Source organism: Ornithodoros turicata, chromosome 7 (assembly GCF_037126465.1).
Source record: "Ornithodoros turicata isolate Travis chromosome 7, ASM3712646v1, whole genome shotgun sequence".
Classification (NCBI taxonomy): Eukaryota; Metazoa; Arthropoda; class Arachnida; order Ixodida; family Argasidae; genus Ornithodoros; species Ornithodoros turicata.
The window spans coordinates 50,953,904-50,973,098 of record NC_088207.1 but is presented as its reverse complement, the minus strand read 5'-3'; the positions used below and the strand labels follow the sequence as shown (position 1 = coordinate 50,973,098).

General features: G+C 44.4%; 3 protein-coding genes across 6 annotated transcripts; 1 reads left to right on the top strand and 2 right to left on the bottom strand.

Moving 5' to 3' along the window:
• Positions 1–448: 448 nt before the first annotated feature.
• LOC135401463 (periodic tryptophan protein 2 homolog) lies at positions 449–3,379 on the bottom strand. Its single transcript, XM_064633883.1, has one exon. It carries the CDS (start codon positions 3,233–3,235, stop codon positions 536–538), a length of 2,700 nt encoding a protein of 899 aa, XP_064489953.1. The 5' UTR covers positions 3,236–3,379; the 3' UTR covers positions 449–535.
• A 198-nt stretch (positions 3,380–3,577) lies between these two features.
• Positions 3,578–14,984, top strand: LOC135401460 (uncharacterized). Of its 4 annotated transcripts, none has more exons than XM_064633878.1 (16): positions 3,578–3,599; positions 3,685–3,727; positions 4,408–4,441; positions 4,521–4,568; positions 4,665–4,732; positions 4,858–4,892; positions 5,670–5,703; positions 5,786–10,074; positions 10,882–10,921; positions 11,439–11,588; positions 11,741–11,913; positions 11,991–12,091; positions 13,094–13,197; positions 13,325–13,456; positions 13,976–14,113; positions 14,750–14,984. In XM_064633878.1, the coding sequence occupies exons 2-16, from the start codon at positions 3,690–3,692 to the stop codon at positions 14,760–14,762; spliced, it is 5,397 nt and encodes a 1,798-aa protein (XP_064489948.1). In that variant the 5' UTR covers positions 3,578–3,599; positions 3,685–3,689; the 3' UTR covers positions 14,763–14,984. The 4 variants fall into 4 exon arrangements, with proteins under 4 accessions (XP_064489948.1, XP_064489950.1, XP_064489949.1 ...); XM_064633880.1 differs by lacking the exon at positions 3,578–3,599 and having other exon boundaries at positions 3,612–3,727; positions 5,786–9,903; positions 9,973–10,074; XM_064633879.1 differs by lacking the exon at positions 3,578–3,599 and having other exon boundaries at positions 3,612–3,727; positions 5,786–9,903; positions 9,970–10,074.
• On the bottom strand, positions 14,714–19,161 carry LOC135401462 (abscission/NoCut checkpoint regulator-like). Its single transcript, XM_064633882.1, has 11 exons — positions 18,844–19,161; positions 18,598–18,716; positions 18,484–18,537; positions 18,302–18,426; positions 18,111–18,199; positions 17,544–17,723; positions 17,284–17,476; positions 15,908–15,984; positions 15,744–15,818; positions 15,582–15,667; positions 14,714–15,223 (listed from the first exon to the last, which is right to left on the bottom strand). Exons 1-11 carry the CDS (start codon positions 18,889–18,891, stop codon positions 15,175–15,177), a joined length of 1,095 nt encoding a protein of 364 aa, XP_064489952.1. The 5' UTR covers positions 18,892–19,161; the 3' UTR covers positions 14,714–15,174.
• Between the last annotated feature and the right edge of the window lie 34 nt (positions 19,162–19,195).

The following is a 19,195-nucleotide window of genomic DNA, read 5'->3' as shown; positions in this document are numbered from 1 at the left end:
TTAAATAATGAGCGCCTCCCACTCATTCACGCGGTGCGCATCTTGTAGGGGTATTGGACAGATACTTGTAAAAAAGAAAGATAAAGCGAACCGATTGGTGCACCGGTTCGCGAATTATTTAGCCCGGGGATTTAACTGAAACACCCGGTACATATATATATATATATAAATATAAAATAAAACAGTCGTTCCATTGCATAACACCTTGGAGAGCCGTCGCTTGCAACGTGTAGTGTAGCTGTGGGCGTGCTTCCTGTTTATTTTACTATGCGGACCCGGGGATCCTACAAACTTATCTCCTCAAAGAAGGGGGGAAAATTACATTAGGGTATTAAAGCAGTAGAACCCAAAACAAGTGGTGCTGAACAACTTTTGCATATACTAGACATTAGATATTGCAAAAAAAAAAAAAAAAAAAAAAAAAACGAAGTTCACTCACCAGACCACGAAAAGTTCAAAAGGTAATTATTTACTGAATGTTAATGATTGGTTAAGCTTTTATGTACAACTATGCTCACATCACAATGTAGAATGTTCACAATGCCATGAGAACATCTTCATCGTCTGTATCTGACGCTTCACTGCCTGATACTTCCTCACTTTTCTTCCTCGCTTCCTCTTTCTCTTTTACCTCTTTTTGCGCAATAATGTACCGCATCAGGTAGGTGTTGTGTTCACAAATCTTGGCTAATTCCTTATGCCTCAACGTAATATTCTTCACGAGCGTCCTCAACATCGCCATAACAGACGGCGACCTCTCCTTCAACATTTCACCGTGCTGCTTCAGCAACGTGGTTATCCACGTCATGTAGAACTGAATGTGGGGTCTGGACTCCAGCTGGACACCGAGGAATCCCAGCAGTCTCTCCACGTACACCTGCGGAAGGGCACGGCAGAGGAGCTCGATGTTGCCGAGGGGGATTTTCTCAACGATCTCCGTAGTTAGTGCCGCTTCGTTGAGTCTGAGCGCCGTCATCACCGCCTTGGAGTAATCCTTGGCATCCAGGGCCTGCCGGATGCTAGCGGGCGTGATGTCCTGTTCAAGCTCGTACGGATCGAACACCAACGAGTGGTCGAGAGAGTAGACAAGTATCCCCTCTGTCGTAGCTGCTCCCCACGCTCGACCCGTCGGACTGAACGCAACCGACGCGACCCGCACTTCGGGTTTGAAGGAGCGGCTGGACATGTCTCCCTTTTTGGCACCCGGTAGGGCGAGAGCTGCTTCCTCTTCGTTATCTCTCTCTTCCACCAACGCTATGTTTCCAAACTCAGTTATCTTACGTCTGCTGATAAAGTCGTCTACACCGTCCAGCGAGTGGTTGCAGGTAATTTCGAACTTCTTGAGCAAAAGCTGCTTGAGCACGTTGTAGATGCAAACAAATTTGGACCTTCCCGCGGCAAGGATGTTCTCGCCGTCGGCCGTGTAGCAGAGCGTCGAGAAGGCCTGCGTCCGCGTCAGTTTCTTTGCCGTCACGAGGTCGGTGTCGCGGCGCCCGCTGGTCAGGTCGTAACGTCCTTCGATGCTTCCCGTTTGTGCTGACGTTTGAGGGTTGAAAAAGAGTATGCTTCCGTCTAGAGTGGCGGCAGCGAATTCGCGTCCGTCAGGTCGGAACACGGCGGTGAGTCCGTCGGCTGTCAGCGTTATCGCTTCTCGGGACCCTTTCCCGCCAAAAACGTCCCAGACACGACAAGTCTTGTCCCAGGATGCGCTGACGAGTATGGCTTCGTTTGGACTGAAGGTTATTCCCGACACGGGGCCTTGGTGTCCCGCCAGCACATCCAAAAGCCTTCCCGTCTGCAGCGACCAGACGAAAATATCGAACGTATCTTGCGATCCCGCACAGACCACTTCTCCGCTCGGGTCGACTGCGAGGCAAGAAAACTGCGCCGGCTGAGGCGTGGTGAGCGTCTTGAAGTTGCGGTAACGATGGAGGTCGAAAGCCCGTATGGTGCCGTCGAGAGACGCCGACATGACTGCTTTACCGCTCTGCGTAAACTTAACTGCCGTGACACCGGACTTGTGTTCGGTGAAGGTTACAAAACAAAAGCCGTTGCTAACGTTCCACAGCTTGACCCGTCCGTCGTCACCTCCGGTGGCAATTAGTAGTCCGTCTGGTGAATAAGTCAAGCACGCCATGTTGTTGATATGGCCCTGCTGCTTGAGCACGAATGATTCGCTCTGCCATTCCCACACGACGAGTTGACCTTTACGTCCACTGGCTAGCGCGATCCACTCACCCGTGCAGTTAAAAGTCACAGATAAGATGTCGTGATCTGCTATGGACAACGAGTTGATCAGATTGAAGTCTGGCATCTCGTGCAACAAGAACGATCCGTTCGAGTAGCCCGTAACGAGCAGGTGGCTGGCCTGATGATAATCGGCTGATAGCAAGCTCACGTTACTGCTGTCTGTCTTGAGACTATCTTTCATAAAATGTTTTCCTATTCGACGAAATGAGACCTTAGACTCCGCAGGATCACTTTCTTCCGGAGTTTTCGTGGATGTCTCATCTTCGTCCAGTTCCTCGACGTTTATGACCTTGGGGGGTTCTTTCACCGAGATAAGGTCCGAGAGGTCGTGCGAACACTCCCAAATGCAGAGCTGGCCATTTTTGCTCAATGTGTACAAGTCGAGGGAGTCTTTCTCGAAGAAACACTTTATGATGACGTCACTGTGACTTCCAAGTGTTGCGAGTGAGAAGTTCGTCATACGGTGCAATGAAATTACTTTTGTAGTCATGTCTTTGCTTCCGACTGCAAGCACGCGAGAGTCTGTCGACCAATCTATACATGTGGTTTCGTCGTAAGCTGTCGTCAGGACTCTCTCCAGCGCGAACGGTCTGAACTCGCGTGCATGACCTGGTGTGCGGTAGACAAAGACGCAATTATCCTTGGTCACGGCGAAGTATTTTCCATTGGGGCTGAATTTGACGGCATTAACGGGCTTTCTGAAGTGCTGTCTGTGAATAGCAGTCCGGCTTACCAGGCTACAAAGAAGTGCCTCCCCCGTTTCATTAACTGCGATTAAGATACATCCATTTGGTGCGATGGCCACTGATGTGAAGTTATATCTACTTTCAATGGGCAGTGTCTCTGATTTGTTGTTTCTCAGATCGAACAGCGACAGCCGATTGCCCACAGGAGTAATGACGGTGTTACCGTCTGGAGTGAAAAGCACGTTTCCTTTCCGATACACAGTACCGATGAGGTTGGAGAACTTGAAAGCGAACTTCATGGTGCTAAAAGTCAAGTTGTTGAGTTCAAACACAGAACTAACTCCACGTGCAAAAACTAAACATCTGCCATGCCATGTGCCATGCTTTCGTTGTGGATCGAATTGGATTGGATTGTTCCTCCGGACCGGACTGTTCGTGTTGTAGTCAAATCGTCAAATCGTCATAGGATCGCAAGCAAAAGCTTGTGAGCAAAAGTGAATGGTGTTATGTTCGAATAAGCTTATTACGGCTACAAAAAAGACATCGTTTGTTATAAGCATAATAAAAATGCAAAATTTAATGTTCAATTCAAACTCAATATGTGTTTGATCACGTGACCTAACAAACGTCTTTCTCCTCCACATTGGCTTCCCGCCATTTGACGTAAGCTTCGACGTGTATACTCCCGCTTTAGTTTGAAATGTTTGAAAGCCATATTTACTCCTAGTTCGTTTTTTTGCTAGCGCAGACCCTATGGCTGATGATACTACTACAACGACTATAAACCTCGGGTGAGTTACCGGATGCCATGTTGAGGGCGTTCCGTTCAGTAGGGATTCGCGCAGAATTTTCGTATGTGTTCGTCTTTTCGTGTCCTCAAACTCAAGGTTCTCTTGCACCCTGAAATGCTGCTCACATAAGTCTCATGGTGACTGTGGGAATTTGACGCTCAGCCTGCTGCGGAATGCAAGACTTGCGCACTTTCTGGGACACCAATTTATTTGTTTGTCTGCAACTAACAAAATGCTTGTGATCCTGTGAGTAACGTAACGGAGCCCAAGACGTAACAGACCTCCAAAATTGCTTCAGTCGCAACACCCATCCGGAGATTCGTGCTTCTGCGGATATTAACACGTACTTAAAGAAATTTTGCTATTCAAAAATTTATCCCAACGCATATTGAAAGCATTTGTGATAGCACATAATTTTTCCGGAAATCAGAAGACCCAGGTTCGATTCCTGGCGTCAGCACCTGTTTTCCCTGAGTTGTTTGCATTCGTTAATTTCTGGGCGTTTGAGGCTTACTTGTCTGTGTCGTCCCTAATTGTTGGTCTGCCTCGGCCAAATCTCGTTGTTTACATAATTTTTGTTACTGAACAGAGCTGACCTGCATACTATGTCACAACAGGAAGCTCATCGTGATAATTACCTGGAAAGTGAATAAGAACATTCCTGAATATTGCTTTTTCAGGCGCAAGGGTGGTGCACACAAAAGGCGGTCGTCGGTAAGAACATTGCGAAATGCCTCTTTTTCTCCCTTGACTTTGTGGGTGTATATTCTGCTGACAACAATAACTTCTGCAGATCTTAAAGCCACCGCGGGCACCCCTAGACGAGGTGGACCAAAATTTTGTGAGTGAAATTACATTACCAGGACCTGTCGTGGTTTTTGGTTTGCTACTGTTACACAAGCATTTGGTTTCATTTACAATACCTTCTTTTTGGTAGTTGAATGAGCCAACGGAGAAACGCCGGCACTCAAAACGAGTCAGTTTCTCGGGGACAACAGATATAAAGTGAGTACTGCGACACACTTGATCTGCCATGCCACTTTCTTTTGTGCTGTGAATGTGATGTTCAGATGCTTGTTATGTGCAGCAAGTATGTGTTCCCATGTGACCATTTAAAAATGTGCTTGCAGGATCTACGAACGAGATCTCCTTCAAGAAAAATTAGGTATGTGATGTGTGGTGTGCGAAAGGAACAGAATGTATAATGGATAGAAAGTAGTTGTTCAACAGACAAACACAACAGAAGCTGCAGGTTGCCTGGGAACATGAAAGTTGAAGTACAGCAGTCATCGGAAATGCCTTCTGCTGTTTCCTTGCAATGTTACATTTCAGTATTGGCGCTTGAGAAGAAGACGTTTGTAATTTTGAGCATTGTATTGGACAGGCAGATCTTTACACATCACTTCAATATGAGGCTCCTTGAGCAACAGACAGAATGCTGAATCTCTTCCTGATTTTCCTCCCTCCCTTTTCCATGAGAGACTTGTCTCTCGGAATTGGGGAACTGGGCCGAGATGCGCATGTAGCAGACGTGAGTCATGGCTCGCATACAATTCCAATACTTTTTACCAATTTCGGCATCAAGAAGTCACGAGGCACTCTAGAAACACTTCACAAATACAACCAGGCATTTCCTGTCTATTTTTTTTGTCCATTTATTCTGAACTGCCTGACTTTCATCCCACTGACTACCTATAGCGATGATTGTTTACTGTTACTACGGTTACTGTGTGTTGAGAACATGTTATGCATGTTCCCCCCAATTTTGTTGTCTTTTCTGTCTGGTTTGTGTAGCATGTGCCAACTCACCTGTAACCTTCCTTCCCGTCTGTCCCAAGTATGGGTGCATTGCTCCAAAGCACTGTAACAAGCAAGCGGGGTAGCTTTCTGAATTTCTTTTGGTGCATTGTAGAATTTATGCATTCTGGTGTCTTCCTTTCAGCGTCTGGCCCAGGAAATGTAGCTCCCTCGAATATGTAAGAAAATTTATAAAAGAGCTTCCAAAAAGTACATTGTGAACATTTTCACGTAACCAGCCGCACTATTTCTCTCTTTCAGGACAGATGGCCAGCTCCCAAGGTCGGAAGAAACCGACAGAGCAGACATTGCCGGCTTGCTGCGGACCCTACCCATCAAGCAAGGCGACATGAAGAGCAATGGAGACCCCAAACAGCTTGTTGAACCCGAGCTCACTGAAGCTCAACTCTTAAAAAGCATTTCACTGCACAGCAGTCGCCATGGCGATGCCATGAGTCTGACTTTAGTCACAGAGAACTTGCAGGGCACGTCGAGTCACAAGACATGTCTGCTCGACGAAAACATGGCCTTGACCCTATTGTCTACCGCGGATGACGTTATTCCAGCTGGGTCTCGTACCGTGCTTGCAAACCAAGACATTGAAGAAACGTGCTTGGAAAAAAGTTTTGCGTATTTTGGAGTCAACGACTACGCAGAGGAGGATGATGATGATAGCAAACAAGAAGGGCCACGTGTGCATGCATCTCCGAACAGCTCTGGAGATTCGGAGCAGTCAACTGAAGTCAAACGATATGCGTTGCCTTTCCTCATTGCCTTCGAAAATTTGCTCCAAGAGAAAGCCACGAGCCCGAAGACAATACACAAGGACTGCTCACTCTTCAAGACCACTGTTCAAGATGTTAGCATGAGCGTTACCATGGTTTCCCCCCGCGTTGATGATGCTGACGCGAGGCAAGATCAGGAAGATGTTCTTGAGGACGACATGGAGAAAACTTGCTTCGAGAAGAGCTTTGCACGTTTCGATGTTCCCGCGGAGGAAAGCGACCGGGGAAATGCTGAGGAGAGGGTTGCAGACGTGACTGGCACTGAGGATGACGGTGTGACACAAGTGCAGGCCAGTCATCCTGTGCCAGACAGTCCTGCTGGAAACATAAGCAACAACGGTATTTCACTTGCCGAAATTTCCCCCATATGTTTGACTCTCACATCCCGGGGTCAAACAGCGTCTGTTACGGAAGACCAGCCGTATGTCCTTCCACGTGGCAGCAAGGATTTGAGGCTCCATTCAACGATGATCGGAGAGGTCGAGTGCACAACAAACATTCGCGCTGTGCCCTGCAGTGTTCCAGAACGCGTTGAGGAAGGGTGTAACGTTGAGAACTGTCTCGGACAGGCCCCTGCGTCCCCTCCCTGCAGGCTTAGTCCAGTGTCTGATCGAGCCAGTGGAAGTTTAGAGACCACACACAAATCTCCAGATGCTGAGGATGCACAGTGTGTTATAGCATCTGAAGAAGAGGAAAAAAAGCGTTCCAATTCTGTGCAGTTCCAAAGCTGCACAAACATTACTGACATCGGTGGTGGCAGCAGCTTGGTTCAGGTTGAGCCAGACAACACTGAGGACCTCATGAAGTCAGCATCGAGGCTGATCAATGTTGAAACAGCTGTGCCTTCAGCTGTGCAGTTGGATCCTCCTCGAGAAGAGCCCGCGTGTGTCTTTGGTGCCGTACGCGTCCCTCCTCAGTCTTCCCAGGAGCCAGGGTATGCTGCATTCCAAACGGAATCTGTGAAAACGTGTTTCTCGGACATGCAGTTCACCTGTGTGCCAAAAGAAGTTGCTGTTGGGGACTGTGTCAGCAGGGCTGTAAACACTGACACGGAAGAAACGGCAGTGGGAAAAAAATGTGCTGGAAACGCTGAATCGACATTCAGCAACGCCATGCAGTACACATGCATCCAGCAACACTCGGAGGAGACAGAAAATGTTATTTTTCCAAAGCCACCTCCGATGGAAAATTCTGAGAACCAACCCATGAAGAGAGATGCCCTGGACATGACTTCTGCTGAACCGTTGAACTCTGATGTTGTGTGCGGTGTTGTACAGCGTGCAGTGGGAGCTGATGACGCACCCCGCGAAACTGTTGACGCTACTTCATCCGCGTCCCTTGCCCATCATGCGTCAAAGTCTAGCTTCGTGCACAGTGAAGACTTTAAACGAGCCTCGATAGCTGTTAACAGAGATGCACAGCCTGACCAGGATTTGGAAAGCAAGAAAGAAGGTACCAGTGCAGACATACCCGTTACAGGCATTCTGCTGGAATCTGATAGAGCCGGTGGAAGAGCGGAAGACAGTACACTAATGGGCCAAGACTCTATTATCTTAAGCTCAACAAAGAAGAGCTTGAGAACAAAAAGAGGAGCATTCTTTGCAACTTCTTTGTTGTTGTCTGTAAACAGACGGTATGATGGGTTTGGTTCGGTGAATGCATTTAAAAGAGATCACCGTGAGACTGCTGCACAGCAGGCACCATCCGGCGACGCTGATGCAAGTAACGTGGTGCAGCGTGCTTTGTTCACCGCGAGACATTGCGTTGCTGCTTCACCGTTTCAGCTCAGCCCAATGAAGGTGTTGAGTGATGTGCGCAATGAGCTTAAGGACATCACCGAGGCTCAAGGTGCTCCAACGTCACCGCCTTTGGACATTGCTACGGAAGAAGACAAAGGTTGCAAAACACCTCCTGCCCCGGATACTAAAACGCTGTCTTCCTTCTCGTCTAATGGCAGTAATATCCTCCAGGAGAGCATGCCATCTTTCTGCGACACTCCGCTACGTGCAAGGAGGTTCAGCCCTTCTACTCACTTAACGGACATGAATGTTGCACCATCCACAGATTTGCCTTCTGGAAAACTACGAGATTATAAGTCCAACTCTTCCAGCATGCCAGGTGCTGAAGATATTGCCCCTGCCAAATCTGTGGCAGCTGCTGCTGCAACACAGGACCAGCCGATGTTTGCCGTTCGTGGTGCTAGACATGTCCCTGCAGGTAGTGTGCTGGCAGCAACTGACACCGTGCGTGTTAGAGAGTCCGAGGGCACTACTTCACCACATCAGAAGTCACCAACTTTTGCTGCGCCATGTGCGAAAGGAACATCACCTACTGGTAGACTCGGGGCAATGACCATGTCTCGAAACGAAAACCCGGAAACGATTCTCCCGCCGCAGCGGAAGTCTGCAACCTTCGTTGTGCCATGCACAACAGGTGCATTCTCTGATGGCACATGTGGGGCAACAACTGTGTCTGGAGATGGTGAGCCTCAAGTGATTGTCCCTCCGCTGCGGAAGTCTGCAACCTTCGTCGTGCCATGCACAACAGGTGCATCCTCTGATGGCACATGTGGGACAACAACTGTGTCTGGAGATGGTGAGCCTCAAGTGATTGTCCCTCCGCAGCGTGCAACATTCACGGTGACATGTGCAGGAAATAACCTCTCTACAGCTGCCTGTACAGCAGCTGCCAAACTTCCAAATATGAGTGACGATGCGGCTCCAACATTCACTGTGAAAGGTGAGGAGAGCATTGGTCCTGCAGAGGTACCTGCACCTTCACCGGACAAAATGCCTGCGGACGCTCCTGAACTGCAGCAACAGTTAGCTGCACTCCACATAGGCAGCCTGCAGAAACCTGCTCCAGCAAAGTTTGACAAATCTGCTCAGTCCAGTTCTCTCAAGATTTGCCAGACAGCGCCGCAAGACAAACGAAGAACTCCAGACAGGATAAACCTTTCAGCACTGAAGCCCACTGCAAGTCTTGCTCCATCCGCTCGAAAGCAGGCGAACGCTGCAATTGTAGGGATACCTGGCAGCGCTTCTAAATGCTCTCCAATGACAATGAGATCCGGGACTAGAGCAAAATCAAAAAGGGGCGAAGCAACACAACCCCCTTTGACCAAGAACACTGCCACACTGACACCCGAAACAAAGGCAGCATCCGCTGCGGATCATGGTAAAGGCGAACCGTCGAGCAAGAGTCGTGTGACCCCCCAGCAACGGACTATGCGTGTGGCAAGAACCAGTGTGGGACGTTCACAGACTTCGACGACGAGAGAAGTAAAACTTTCTACTTTACCCGAATCGAAGAAAGCTAAACTGGTTCTGCCAAATAAAGATTCACCATCTGTGGTGATACAGAGGACCGCCGCGTCAACGTCAAAAAAGGCCGAAATGAAGGCTTCTTGCAACGTGACTCCGAGTCGTGTGCCCCTTAGATCGAGTTCTTACCTAAAGAGACTGCAAAGTGCAAAGACTGATCCAGCAACGAGGTTCAAGAATCCAGCCAGTGAAGTTGACAAGGGCTCCTTGTCCCCCGTGCACAAGGTTGCCAGGTTGTCTACTGCAAAGAAGAACATAATCCCGAAAAAAGGTGACCTGCCGGGGGCTGCTGGTGTCATGGACCTCGTTTTGGAAACGACTAATTCTATTGCCTTAGCAGAACCTAGGGTGCCGCCTTCGATACAGATTGCAGCCCATGAACCAATGGCCATGGAAGTAGATATATGTACCGATGGAAAGGCAGTAACAGCTCAACTTGCAGGTGTGTCTACAGTAACGTGGTTATGTGAAGCCCTGTCGATAGAATTTTGAACTATTATGACTTTATGGGTCATGGAAGTTCTGCACCGCCGGCACATTAAACTTTGGCAAGTTCGTATAGGTAAATTAATGAGACGGTGTGCACACTGAAAGTCGAGCTTGCATTAATTTTGATGTATAGCAGAGTAGAAAATCAGGTGCATGTGTAGGTTCGTAACAGAGATACAATGCGCTCATTTAATTAACGGGATAGTTCACTCTCAAAGTATGTATTTGTAGGTTGCTTCCACACAGAGTGAACTACTTCTAAATATGCCTTGTAACTTGATAGCATCCATTGGGAATGCATCCCACAAAACACAACTTGCAGGTGTGAGATGTCACTGACAGTCTCTGTTCAAACGTTGGGCCATGTCTTTTGTGTGGTGCTGCCCATCGTAACGTACATTTTAATGGTTAAACACTGCAAAAAGATTGTGAAGAATCTTGTATATATCTTTTGTCCTGTTATCTCTGTAGAGATAAAAGGTTAAATTATTTAATTTTATTTATTTATTTTAATATATTTGTTTATTTAATTTAAAGGTCTAATTATTACTGTGTTTATCTCCGTGGAGATAGAAGGTTAAATTATTTTGGTTGTTTCTTTCAGTTCCGGTCGTGGGAAAAGCTGTGTGTTGCATGTGTTGATTCGTATTATGAAATGGTCATTTCATGAAATGGTCGTTGTGGTGAAGCCCATCAAGAATAGGACTTCTTTAGCGGAACTCCACTGAAAGTATGAGCAGCTGTTCAATCTCTTTTTCAGATTCTCTTCTCAGTGGGATTGCTGAATTGACACAAGACAGGTAAGATGGCATCAGTAGTATGCATAAAAATGCAGTGGAGTGGTTGGAGACCCGCTCTGCTCTTGAAACATGACTTTGGCCTCACGCTTTCACAATTGACACATGGGACAACGGTGTAAATAAGAAACAGAAAACATTGTTTGCTTGATATGCACTAAACTTTAGTTGTAGGACGACTCGCATTAACGGTGGACAGAATGACCTGGTGTGAACGGACTACGAAAGAAAACTAAGAATGATTTTTGTGAAGTAAATTCGAACCAGTAGCTGAGACTACTGTATAGCTATTTGAATTATTTGAATTGAATTTTTTAAAATTTGAATTTGAATGGCTGAATTATTTGAATGTTGGTGGGCATATAGTCTTGAATATATCTGTGCTGCTTAATTGTAATAAGTGTTTGCTCGATTCTTTTTCTAAAACAGTTATTACATGTTGAACTGTGGCTTCATTGGTACGATTTTATGCTGGAGGCTTTGTCAGCTAAGTGCAACGAAGTTTACGCTTCCCTCGCAGCATCCATGTAGATGTACCCGAAAAATTTGAGGAGATCAACGGTGAACTAGACCTCACAGTCAGGACCGACGAATTGATAAAAAAGTTGCAACAACCAACACCGGAGGATTTCCTGGAAATGTTCTTCTGGGGGGCGTACGATATATCGGAGTAAGCTTCACATTACTATTTTTCCTCAGTTTTTTTTTCTTTTTTCAGGTGGCACTCCTAATATATCGGGAAGTGATGTGTGCACTTGAGTTTTGCATGAAACTAATCCTTCTTGCAGACCCAGTTGTCTGAATGTTGTGAGAACGTTACAGGGACGACAGAGAGTTCGTTGTCATGGAGGCATCCAGAGCAAACGCTGAATTCTCGTTTGTGAACGGAAAAACTCTGCTGACTGTTACGCTGGAAGATTGCGGAGATTGCTCAGCTTCACTTGGAGATAAAGTGCACCGAGGAGTGAAAAACATCGCGTTTGTGCCTAACCACTGTACGTGCCAGTCATTTTCGTACCTACAGATACACGTGACTGCACTGGTTTTATGCATTTATGCGTGTCCCTTGCAGCGTCAACACCAATTTCAAAGTTCCTACACAAGATGTTCATGCATGCAGCTAACCCACCGTCTGTTCGACTTCTATGCAAGAGCAACAATGACCTTTCTCAAGTAAGAGTTGTTTAATAGTATTGGTGCGATACCACAACGCTGCTAAGCCAGATGGGAGCCCGGGGGAGGGGACTGCAAGAGACAGTGTAAATAGAACCATTTCAGCAGATGTGGAGACATGGGCTGGAGAATATTTTAGTTAAAGCAACAATTAATGGATCAAGAAGGTAAAATAATACACAGTCCAGCTTGTTGAAACGTCGTCAAGAAAAATAATAATGAAAGAATGAAGCACAAAGTCAGAGTAACTATTTAGTATGTAACTATTTATATACCGATATACAGTCAACCCTCGATTTATGAACCTTCGATTTATGAATTCCCTTGTTTTATGAACACGAGCTCAGGGAACCAAACTTTTTACATTCATTTTTCCCTCGTTTTATGAACCTCGATATCCGAATAATTAATGGAATTTCTGGGAACCAACTAGGAGTTGCCGAGCGTTTTTTACCTCAATTTATGAACGGATCGTTCCAAAGTCAACAGAAACCTTTAAAGGGATTATTTCGTGGTCTTATGAATGACGCCTGAACGGAACGAAGCAAATATTAAAGTTCAAAAATCCAAAACCTTTAAAATCCAAAGCAATAATAAAATTTAATATTGCATAATAAACAGAGTGTGAATGCGCTAACGTCTGTTCTTTGTGAGGTTCATACAGCAGAAGGCATGGTCGAAAACAAAATTACACAATATATTGCATTATAAACACAATCCCAACTCGGAAATACTGTTCGATTTGCTCGATAGTATTCACTTAACAGAATTTTCAATTTATGAATTTCTCGATTTATGAACGTTTTTTCGGGAAACCGAGGGTGTTCATAACTCGAGGGTTGACTGTATATATAGATTTTGGGCAGAGCCTGCCCTTCTTCAGACAAAAAAGAAACTGAAAGTAACATGTCTGTAACTTCTGCCATGAACAGACAATACGTCATTGACGATGGCGTGTTTAATTGCCAAGTCGCAAGACTCAATTCCCTATCATTATGGCAGACACTCAAGCTTCTGTGCGGGGCAGCACACAAGTGCCGTTGCTTTGGAGAAGACTACCTTTGTGCCATCAGTGGCAATTCGTACACATTCAATGCAGATGAGATGTAAGTGCAGCACTGTCAGATCTGTTTCTAGTATAGTACTATTCACTCATAAGCAGTGCCAATACCCATCAGTACATACTAGCATGATCACTTTCTGTAAGGTTACCTTATTTACGATATCTTGCAGGCTACGAGTTGAATACATGTGTGAGAAGAACGCTTGGTGGTTTTTTGTGACGTTCAAACTTGATCATCGGACCTACCCTGATGCTGTCATCCGTCCCATGGTTGAAATCAAGTGGGGCAGCGAGAGCCTCGGGTAATTATATCTGCATCTTCCGCATTCATCCGCATTTTTACTGCTCTCACAGTGGTAGTTACCATGAGTAGTCGATTGCACATGTTGCGAAGACACAACATGTCTAGGTTTTGGTGAAGATGATGAATTGCCATCGTGTTCATTAGGTTCTGGTGTTTCTTTGTTTTTTTTTTGTGAGCTTGGAAAATTTATTGAACATTTTTGTTGCCTGGAATATTATCTCAGTGTGGTGATGAAGTGAAAGATTCTTTTTATGTTTAGGTAACAGTGCACACTAAAAGGGACCATGAAAATTATTTTATTAAATATTTTTATTTTTTTTATTTTTTCATTTTAAACGGTGTGTTACCTTCAAAGACCTTAAAGTGTGCCACTAGAGTCTGTTCTCTTCTAGTCGTGTCTTGAGTGCATTGACTCTTCCTTTGTTTTCTTCGTTCGCTTTGTCACAAAAATTTTATGGGATGTTCGTAGTCCCTTAAAGAATGGTTTACAATAGGAGATGCCTTATTTCACTTTTAGACAAGACATCAACAAGATCGTCAGTCAAGTCAGGCCAGGGAAAATGTACCTCAGTAGAATGGTCAAAGAGATTGCCAAGTGCCTCCGCATTACAACTTTCGACGATTGGATGGTGCCTGTGCTGGGTGACAGATGGCTGTGAGTTGAACAACATGTAATTCACTTAACCTTTTATTCTTCTGATTGGATCCTTACTTACACATAATATATTTTATCTGTTATGAAAGTGGAATGCTTAGACTTCTAGAGTGCACATTTGTGCATATCTTTTATGTGCACATGTATGGTTCACGTTCCTATCAGACACCGGCTTAGTGGCTTATGTTATGGTGCACATTACCTGGCTAATTCAAAAAATTATTTAAAAATTAAAAGAATTATTAAAAACTAAAAATCTTCAAAAATTATTAAAAAATATTCAAAATTATTAAAAAATATTCAAGAATTATGAACCATTAAAAAAATTATTTAAAAATCTAAAAACGTTATGTGGCCAGGGGTACCTGAGGGCACAGAGAAACGACATAGCCTCCAGCCAGAGCTCCACTTTTAATGGCCGGTTTGCACTGCTGGGTTTAGAGCTGGGAAAGGTTTCTCCAGATGTATGGTTCACGTTCCTATCAGACACCGGCTTAGTGGCTTATGTTATGGTGCACATTACCTGGCTAATTAAAAAAAAATAGGCTTCCTACAAGATGTCTGGAATGCTGACCTTCTTTGGGCTAAAAGCACACAGAGAATGTTTCTCTTCATTTAATCCTTTTTCATTTTCAGACAACATAGATAAGATAGTACAAGTCAAGGCACGTGTACTGAAGCTGGACGGTGAAAGCAACTGGCTGTGCACTCAATCAACTTTCAAGCTATGAAGATGCTCTTGCACTACTGAGCTGTACATATTTGTAAAGCAAATGGCATACGTGTATTTTTATTGAACATTTTACTGGTTTTACTAAGAATTTTAAGTCTAGATTGTAATAAACATATTATACAATGCCTTGTGGGTTGACACATGAGTATGTGCTAACTATACTTCATATAGGAACCCAAAAGAGGCACTGACGGAGCGCTTTGTTCTCATTTTTGCAGAAAAGCAAAAAAAAAAGAAAAAGCAAGTGCACCAGCAACTCATAGCATGGTCCTAAACCACAATGCCTGCAGTGGTAGTAGTATTGACACCAGGGACAGTCTTCACAATATTATCTTGGGTAGTTACTTGTCCTGTGGCCTTCATCATCGTGATATTCCCTGTTGATACCGAAAACATGATCAGCGAACAGCTTCAAAGGGGGATTGCTCCCCTGCATTCACAAAACATAGTTAGACCAAACCGACTGTTTCTAAATGTCGACAACTCCTGACGTGTGGCTTTTACCGCGTTTTCGTACACTCCTCGTCGTCATCATTGTAACCATGGTGATATCACGTGTAGCCACAGACACCAGACCTGGCATGTCTGTATGTTTTGGTTCCATTGTATTTTGTCATATATGTGACACAATTACTGTGGAGCTATGAGCTTTGTTCGACATTAAGCAGCATTTGCAAATGAAGGCTGTGGTGGTTGTATGCTACACATGCAAAAAGCTGCCTAGTAAGGTCTTACCTGTAACACCTCCGACAATACAACTCCACACAGTCATGGCAACGCAGTGCTGCGTCCGAGTTGCAAATGGTGCACCAAGGCAATTCCTTAAATTTGGGGAAAAAAAAATATTTTTTTGAACTCCAATGTTAGAAGCACATTCTTCTCCGTTTATGTGGTTACCTCCTTTTCCTCTCCTTTTGCAGTGCCTATTTCTTCTTCCATTTCTTCCTCTTCCTGCCTAGATTCATCTAGCACCTAGAAAGAAGAAGAAGAAAAAAAAGAACTAAAATGCCTTGGCAATCTATGTGAAGGACGTGTGCGTGTGAAGTGCTGTGGGTTCCCACCTGTTGAAGAACAGCACTGACTTCCTTCTCATCACAGTCTTCATCATCTCTTCTCTCCTTCACTGCCTTGTCCTTACCTACAGCGGAAATAAGAAACACACTGAATGCTACAAAAAGTACAGCTCCCGTCAACCTTAATAATAACGCTGGAAAAAAATTCGGTCTCGTTTCGGAGCGCGATAACAGTCCCCATGGGGACACTGGGGAAATGTTAAGTGAACAAAATCCCCACATTAAACTAACCAAATAATTTCGTTCAATTAAGAATTAAGAAGACAGCAGCTGAGGCTCGAGTACCATATAACTTATAGTGCAGCGAGAGACAGACACTTCAGACAGATCTTTCAGACACCGAGAATCACATATTCTTAAGAAATCTCAGATGGTCTAACATGACCAACTCATCGTACAACAAAAAGATAGCCGATTAAAAATGCATAGAGCCTGACGTTTTTGGGAAATATTTTTTTCTAAATTCGGGGGGTAAAAATCGGGAAAATAAACATGTACAGTAGAACCCCTTTGTAGTAAACTCTCTGGGACCATGATGAAATTTTACTAGATCAGGAGTTTTATTATATCAGGTGTGCCATTGAATGTATGGGATTCTATCGGGACCGCAGTTCTTGTTTACTATAAGCAGAGTTTTACTACAAGAGGAGTTACTATAAAGAGGTTCTACTGTACACTAAATCCGTGCGAATTCAGGTGAAAAAACTAACTGTAGCGGTTTGGTACAAACGATGATGTAACTGCATTTTTCTGCCAAACAAGTAAGGTTCTGCATTCTTACAGACATCCCAGAGAGGGCAACTTGCCTGGTAAAAATCGGGTTTCACCCTAAAGAGGCAACCTTCAATTCGGGGTGCAAATTTGGGGAAGAATTGGGTAAAACCCTAAAACTTCAGGCTCTAAAAATACAGTGAAAACTGTTCAGAATTTTACGACATGCATTATACAGTCAAGTGCTTGTCACACTTGCAGAGCTGTATGACTGACGTGCCACCATGAAATTAACTGCCACCCAAAATGTCCAAAAATGCTTCCACAATCACCATTTTTCATGCTGGTTCATCTTTACAACTGACACAAATCAGATTCATTTCTATTTGCACAATGTGTAGTCAATACTAATGAGGATACGGTTAATATAAACTTTTATTTAAAACGTCATTTAACTATTTTAAATAAATGTATTCTCATTCTTGTTGCACTACATAGAAACACGGTTTGTTGACATTACGCTGTTATCTGTTCTAATGCGTAGTTACGATGAAAATTCGAAGCGTTCGGAAGAAAGTGCTCGCTTTCATTTAAACGAGCTTGCATTTAAAATGCAAGATCTCTCGCAACACTAAAAACACTGTGACACGTACCCTTTACTTTGAGGCTAATTTTGTCCAGTTCAGCCATCAACTGCTTGTCCTTCTTTAAGCCTTCGAGTTCTTGCTTTGCAGCTTTCATTTCTTGCCTGAGCAATTGGGCTACGTCATCCATGTCCACATCAGCGTCTTCACTGTCCTCGCACTGTGGAGCTTCTAAACCTTTTGCGAAATCACCAGTACGTTCCTGCGTAAGGACGGGAGAATTTGTCAAAAATGGGGGATGTCTGTTCACGGTACTGGTACAGACTAACCTTTCCTGGTTTTGTATCCTGTGATTTCTGAACGCCGCGCAGTGAGTTTAGGCGCTGCTCAATTTCGTTGATGCTGCTTTTGATGCTTTCTTCCCTCCGAGCGTCTATCTGTGCTTCGCTCTGGGCCTGTCTCATCAAGTCTGACACTTTTTCTGCTGCACTTCTTTTGTCTTTGTAAACCTAGTACAATGGAACTGAATTACAACTACATAAAAATAAGATTGCAGCTACGATTACAAAATAATAATTGCAACTTAATTAAAATCAGTCCAAAAAGTAATTACACTAAAGTTAACAAAAGTGACGCTTTGTTTTCTCATTTTCCCATTAAGAGCAACAAAGCGGAGTGGCCTCCCATTGGTCTTCACAAATGATTTCCCGCAATGATTACTCTATCAGCTCTCCGGAAATCATAAACTACTATTTCCTTCATGCATAAATCACTAACTGCACAACGGATGAACGCTGTTCCTTTGTATTGCCATCAAGTTGTGATTTTAGTACTTAAGTGGACCTTTATGACCCCACCGTGAATGATACTTTCTATGTGAATTTCGTCCACTATACCGTGATGGGAGCTTTTCTGTAGTAGGAAACATCAACCCCTTTTAACTGTGCCAGCCTGTCTTCTATGTCTGCATGAGCTGGGATGAGCTCTGCAAAAAGGAAGAGAATATAAGAGAAGTCCTCCTGAATGACAGCTAAATCAGATCAATGCATAATTTTGGTGGTGCCATACCAATGCAAGCAATAATCACCTTTACTGTCCTGGCGTAGCCGCTGCAACCTTTTTTCAATCTCTTCGACTTGTACGTTCTTAGAACCTGTATTAGATGTGTTGGAATTCGTGACTGATCCTTTGGCAGCCAGTGCAGCCATCCGTCTGTATCAGAGCTTTTAGTTAGGACGGTTAATTGTGTAAGTGCCTTATAGTACTTACTTTTGTAGAGCCTCCGGTGCTTCAACTTGACTAGTCGTTGGCTTCTTGGACAAACTAACATTTGAATCGTTTCCAATATTAATGAAAGATTTCATTATATTCGACCAAGCTTACTTGTTCAGTGCGTCGTAACAGCTGGTGCAAACCTTCTTGGTTTTGCCCAGTTTCGGAACATGTGCAGACCACTTGAGACATTTCCCACAATAGGAAAACCCGCAGTTGGGGCATCCTTGCTGCAATCCGATTAAACTCACGATCAAACCACTCACGCAGTACGTTGCGTGAGAACATTCATAAATGAATGTACCAGTACACACGCAGTAACAAGTACGGCACTTCAGTACGGTACTCAATTCTCACCTCCTTCGTAAGCAGTCCAAATTCTTTGCTGCACGTATTACAGGACATTCTACACTATTTAAGCAGGTAAACAGTAATATGATCTTCAGTTTTGCTCTCAATCGATAGTCGATCCTCGCATGACGAACAAACGCGAGTTCCTCACGGGATCATGGGCGAACTCAGGTACGTCTAGTTCCTACTATTCTCGTGCCTCAGTACAGTTACAAGTGAAACTTTGAAACGATTCAAGGATGAAACACACTGTATCCACATAACTCCAAACTCTGTCCAGTGCATGCGTCAAAGCTGGCGCCACACAGGAAATGCGGGATAAAGAAAAAGCTCGAGTATCGTCCACACGTGACACACT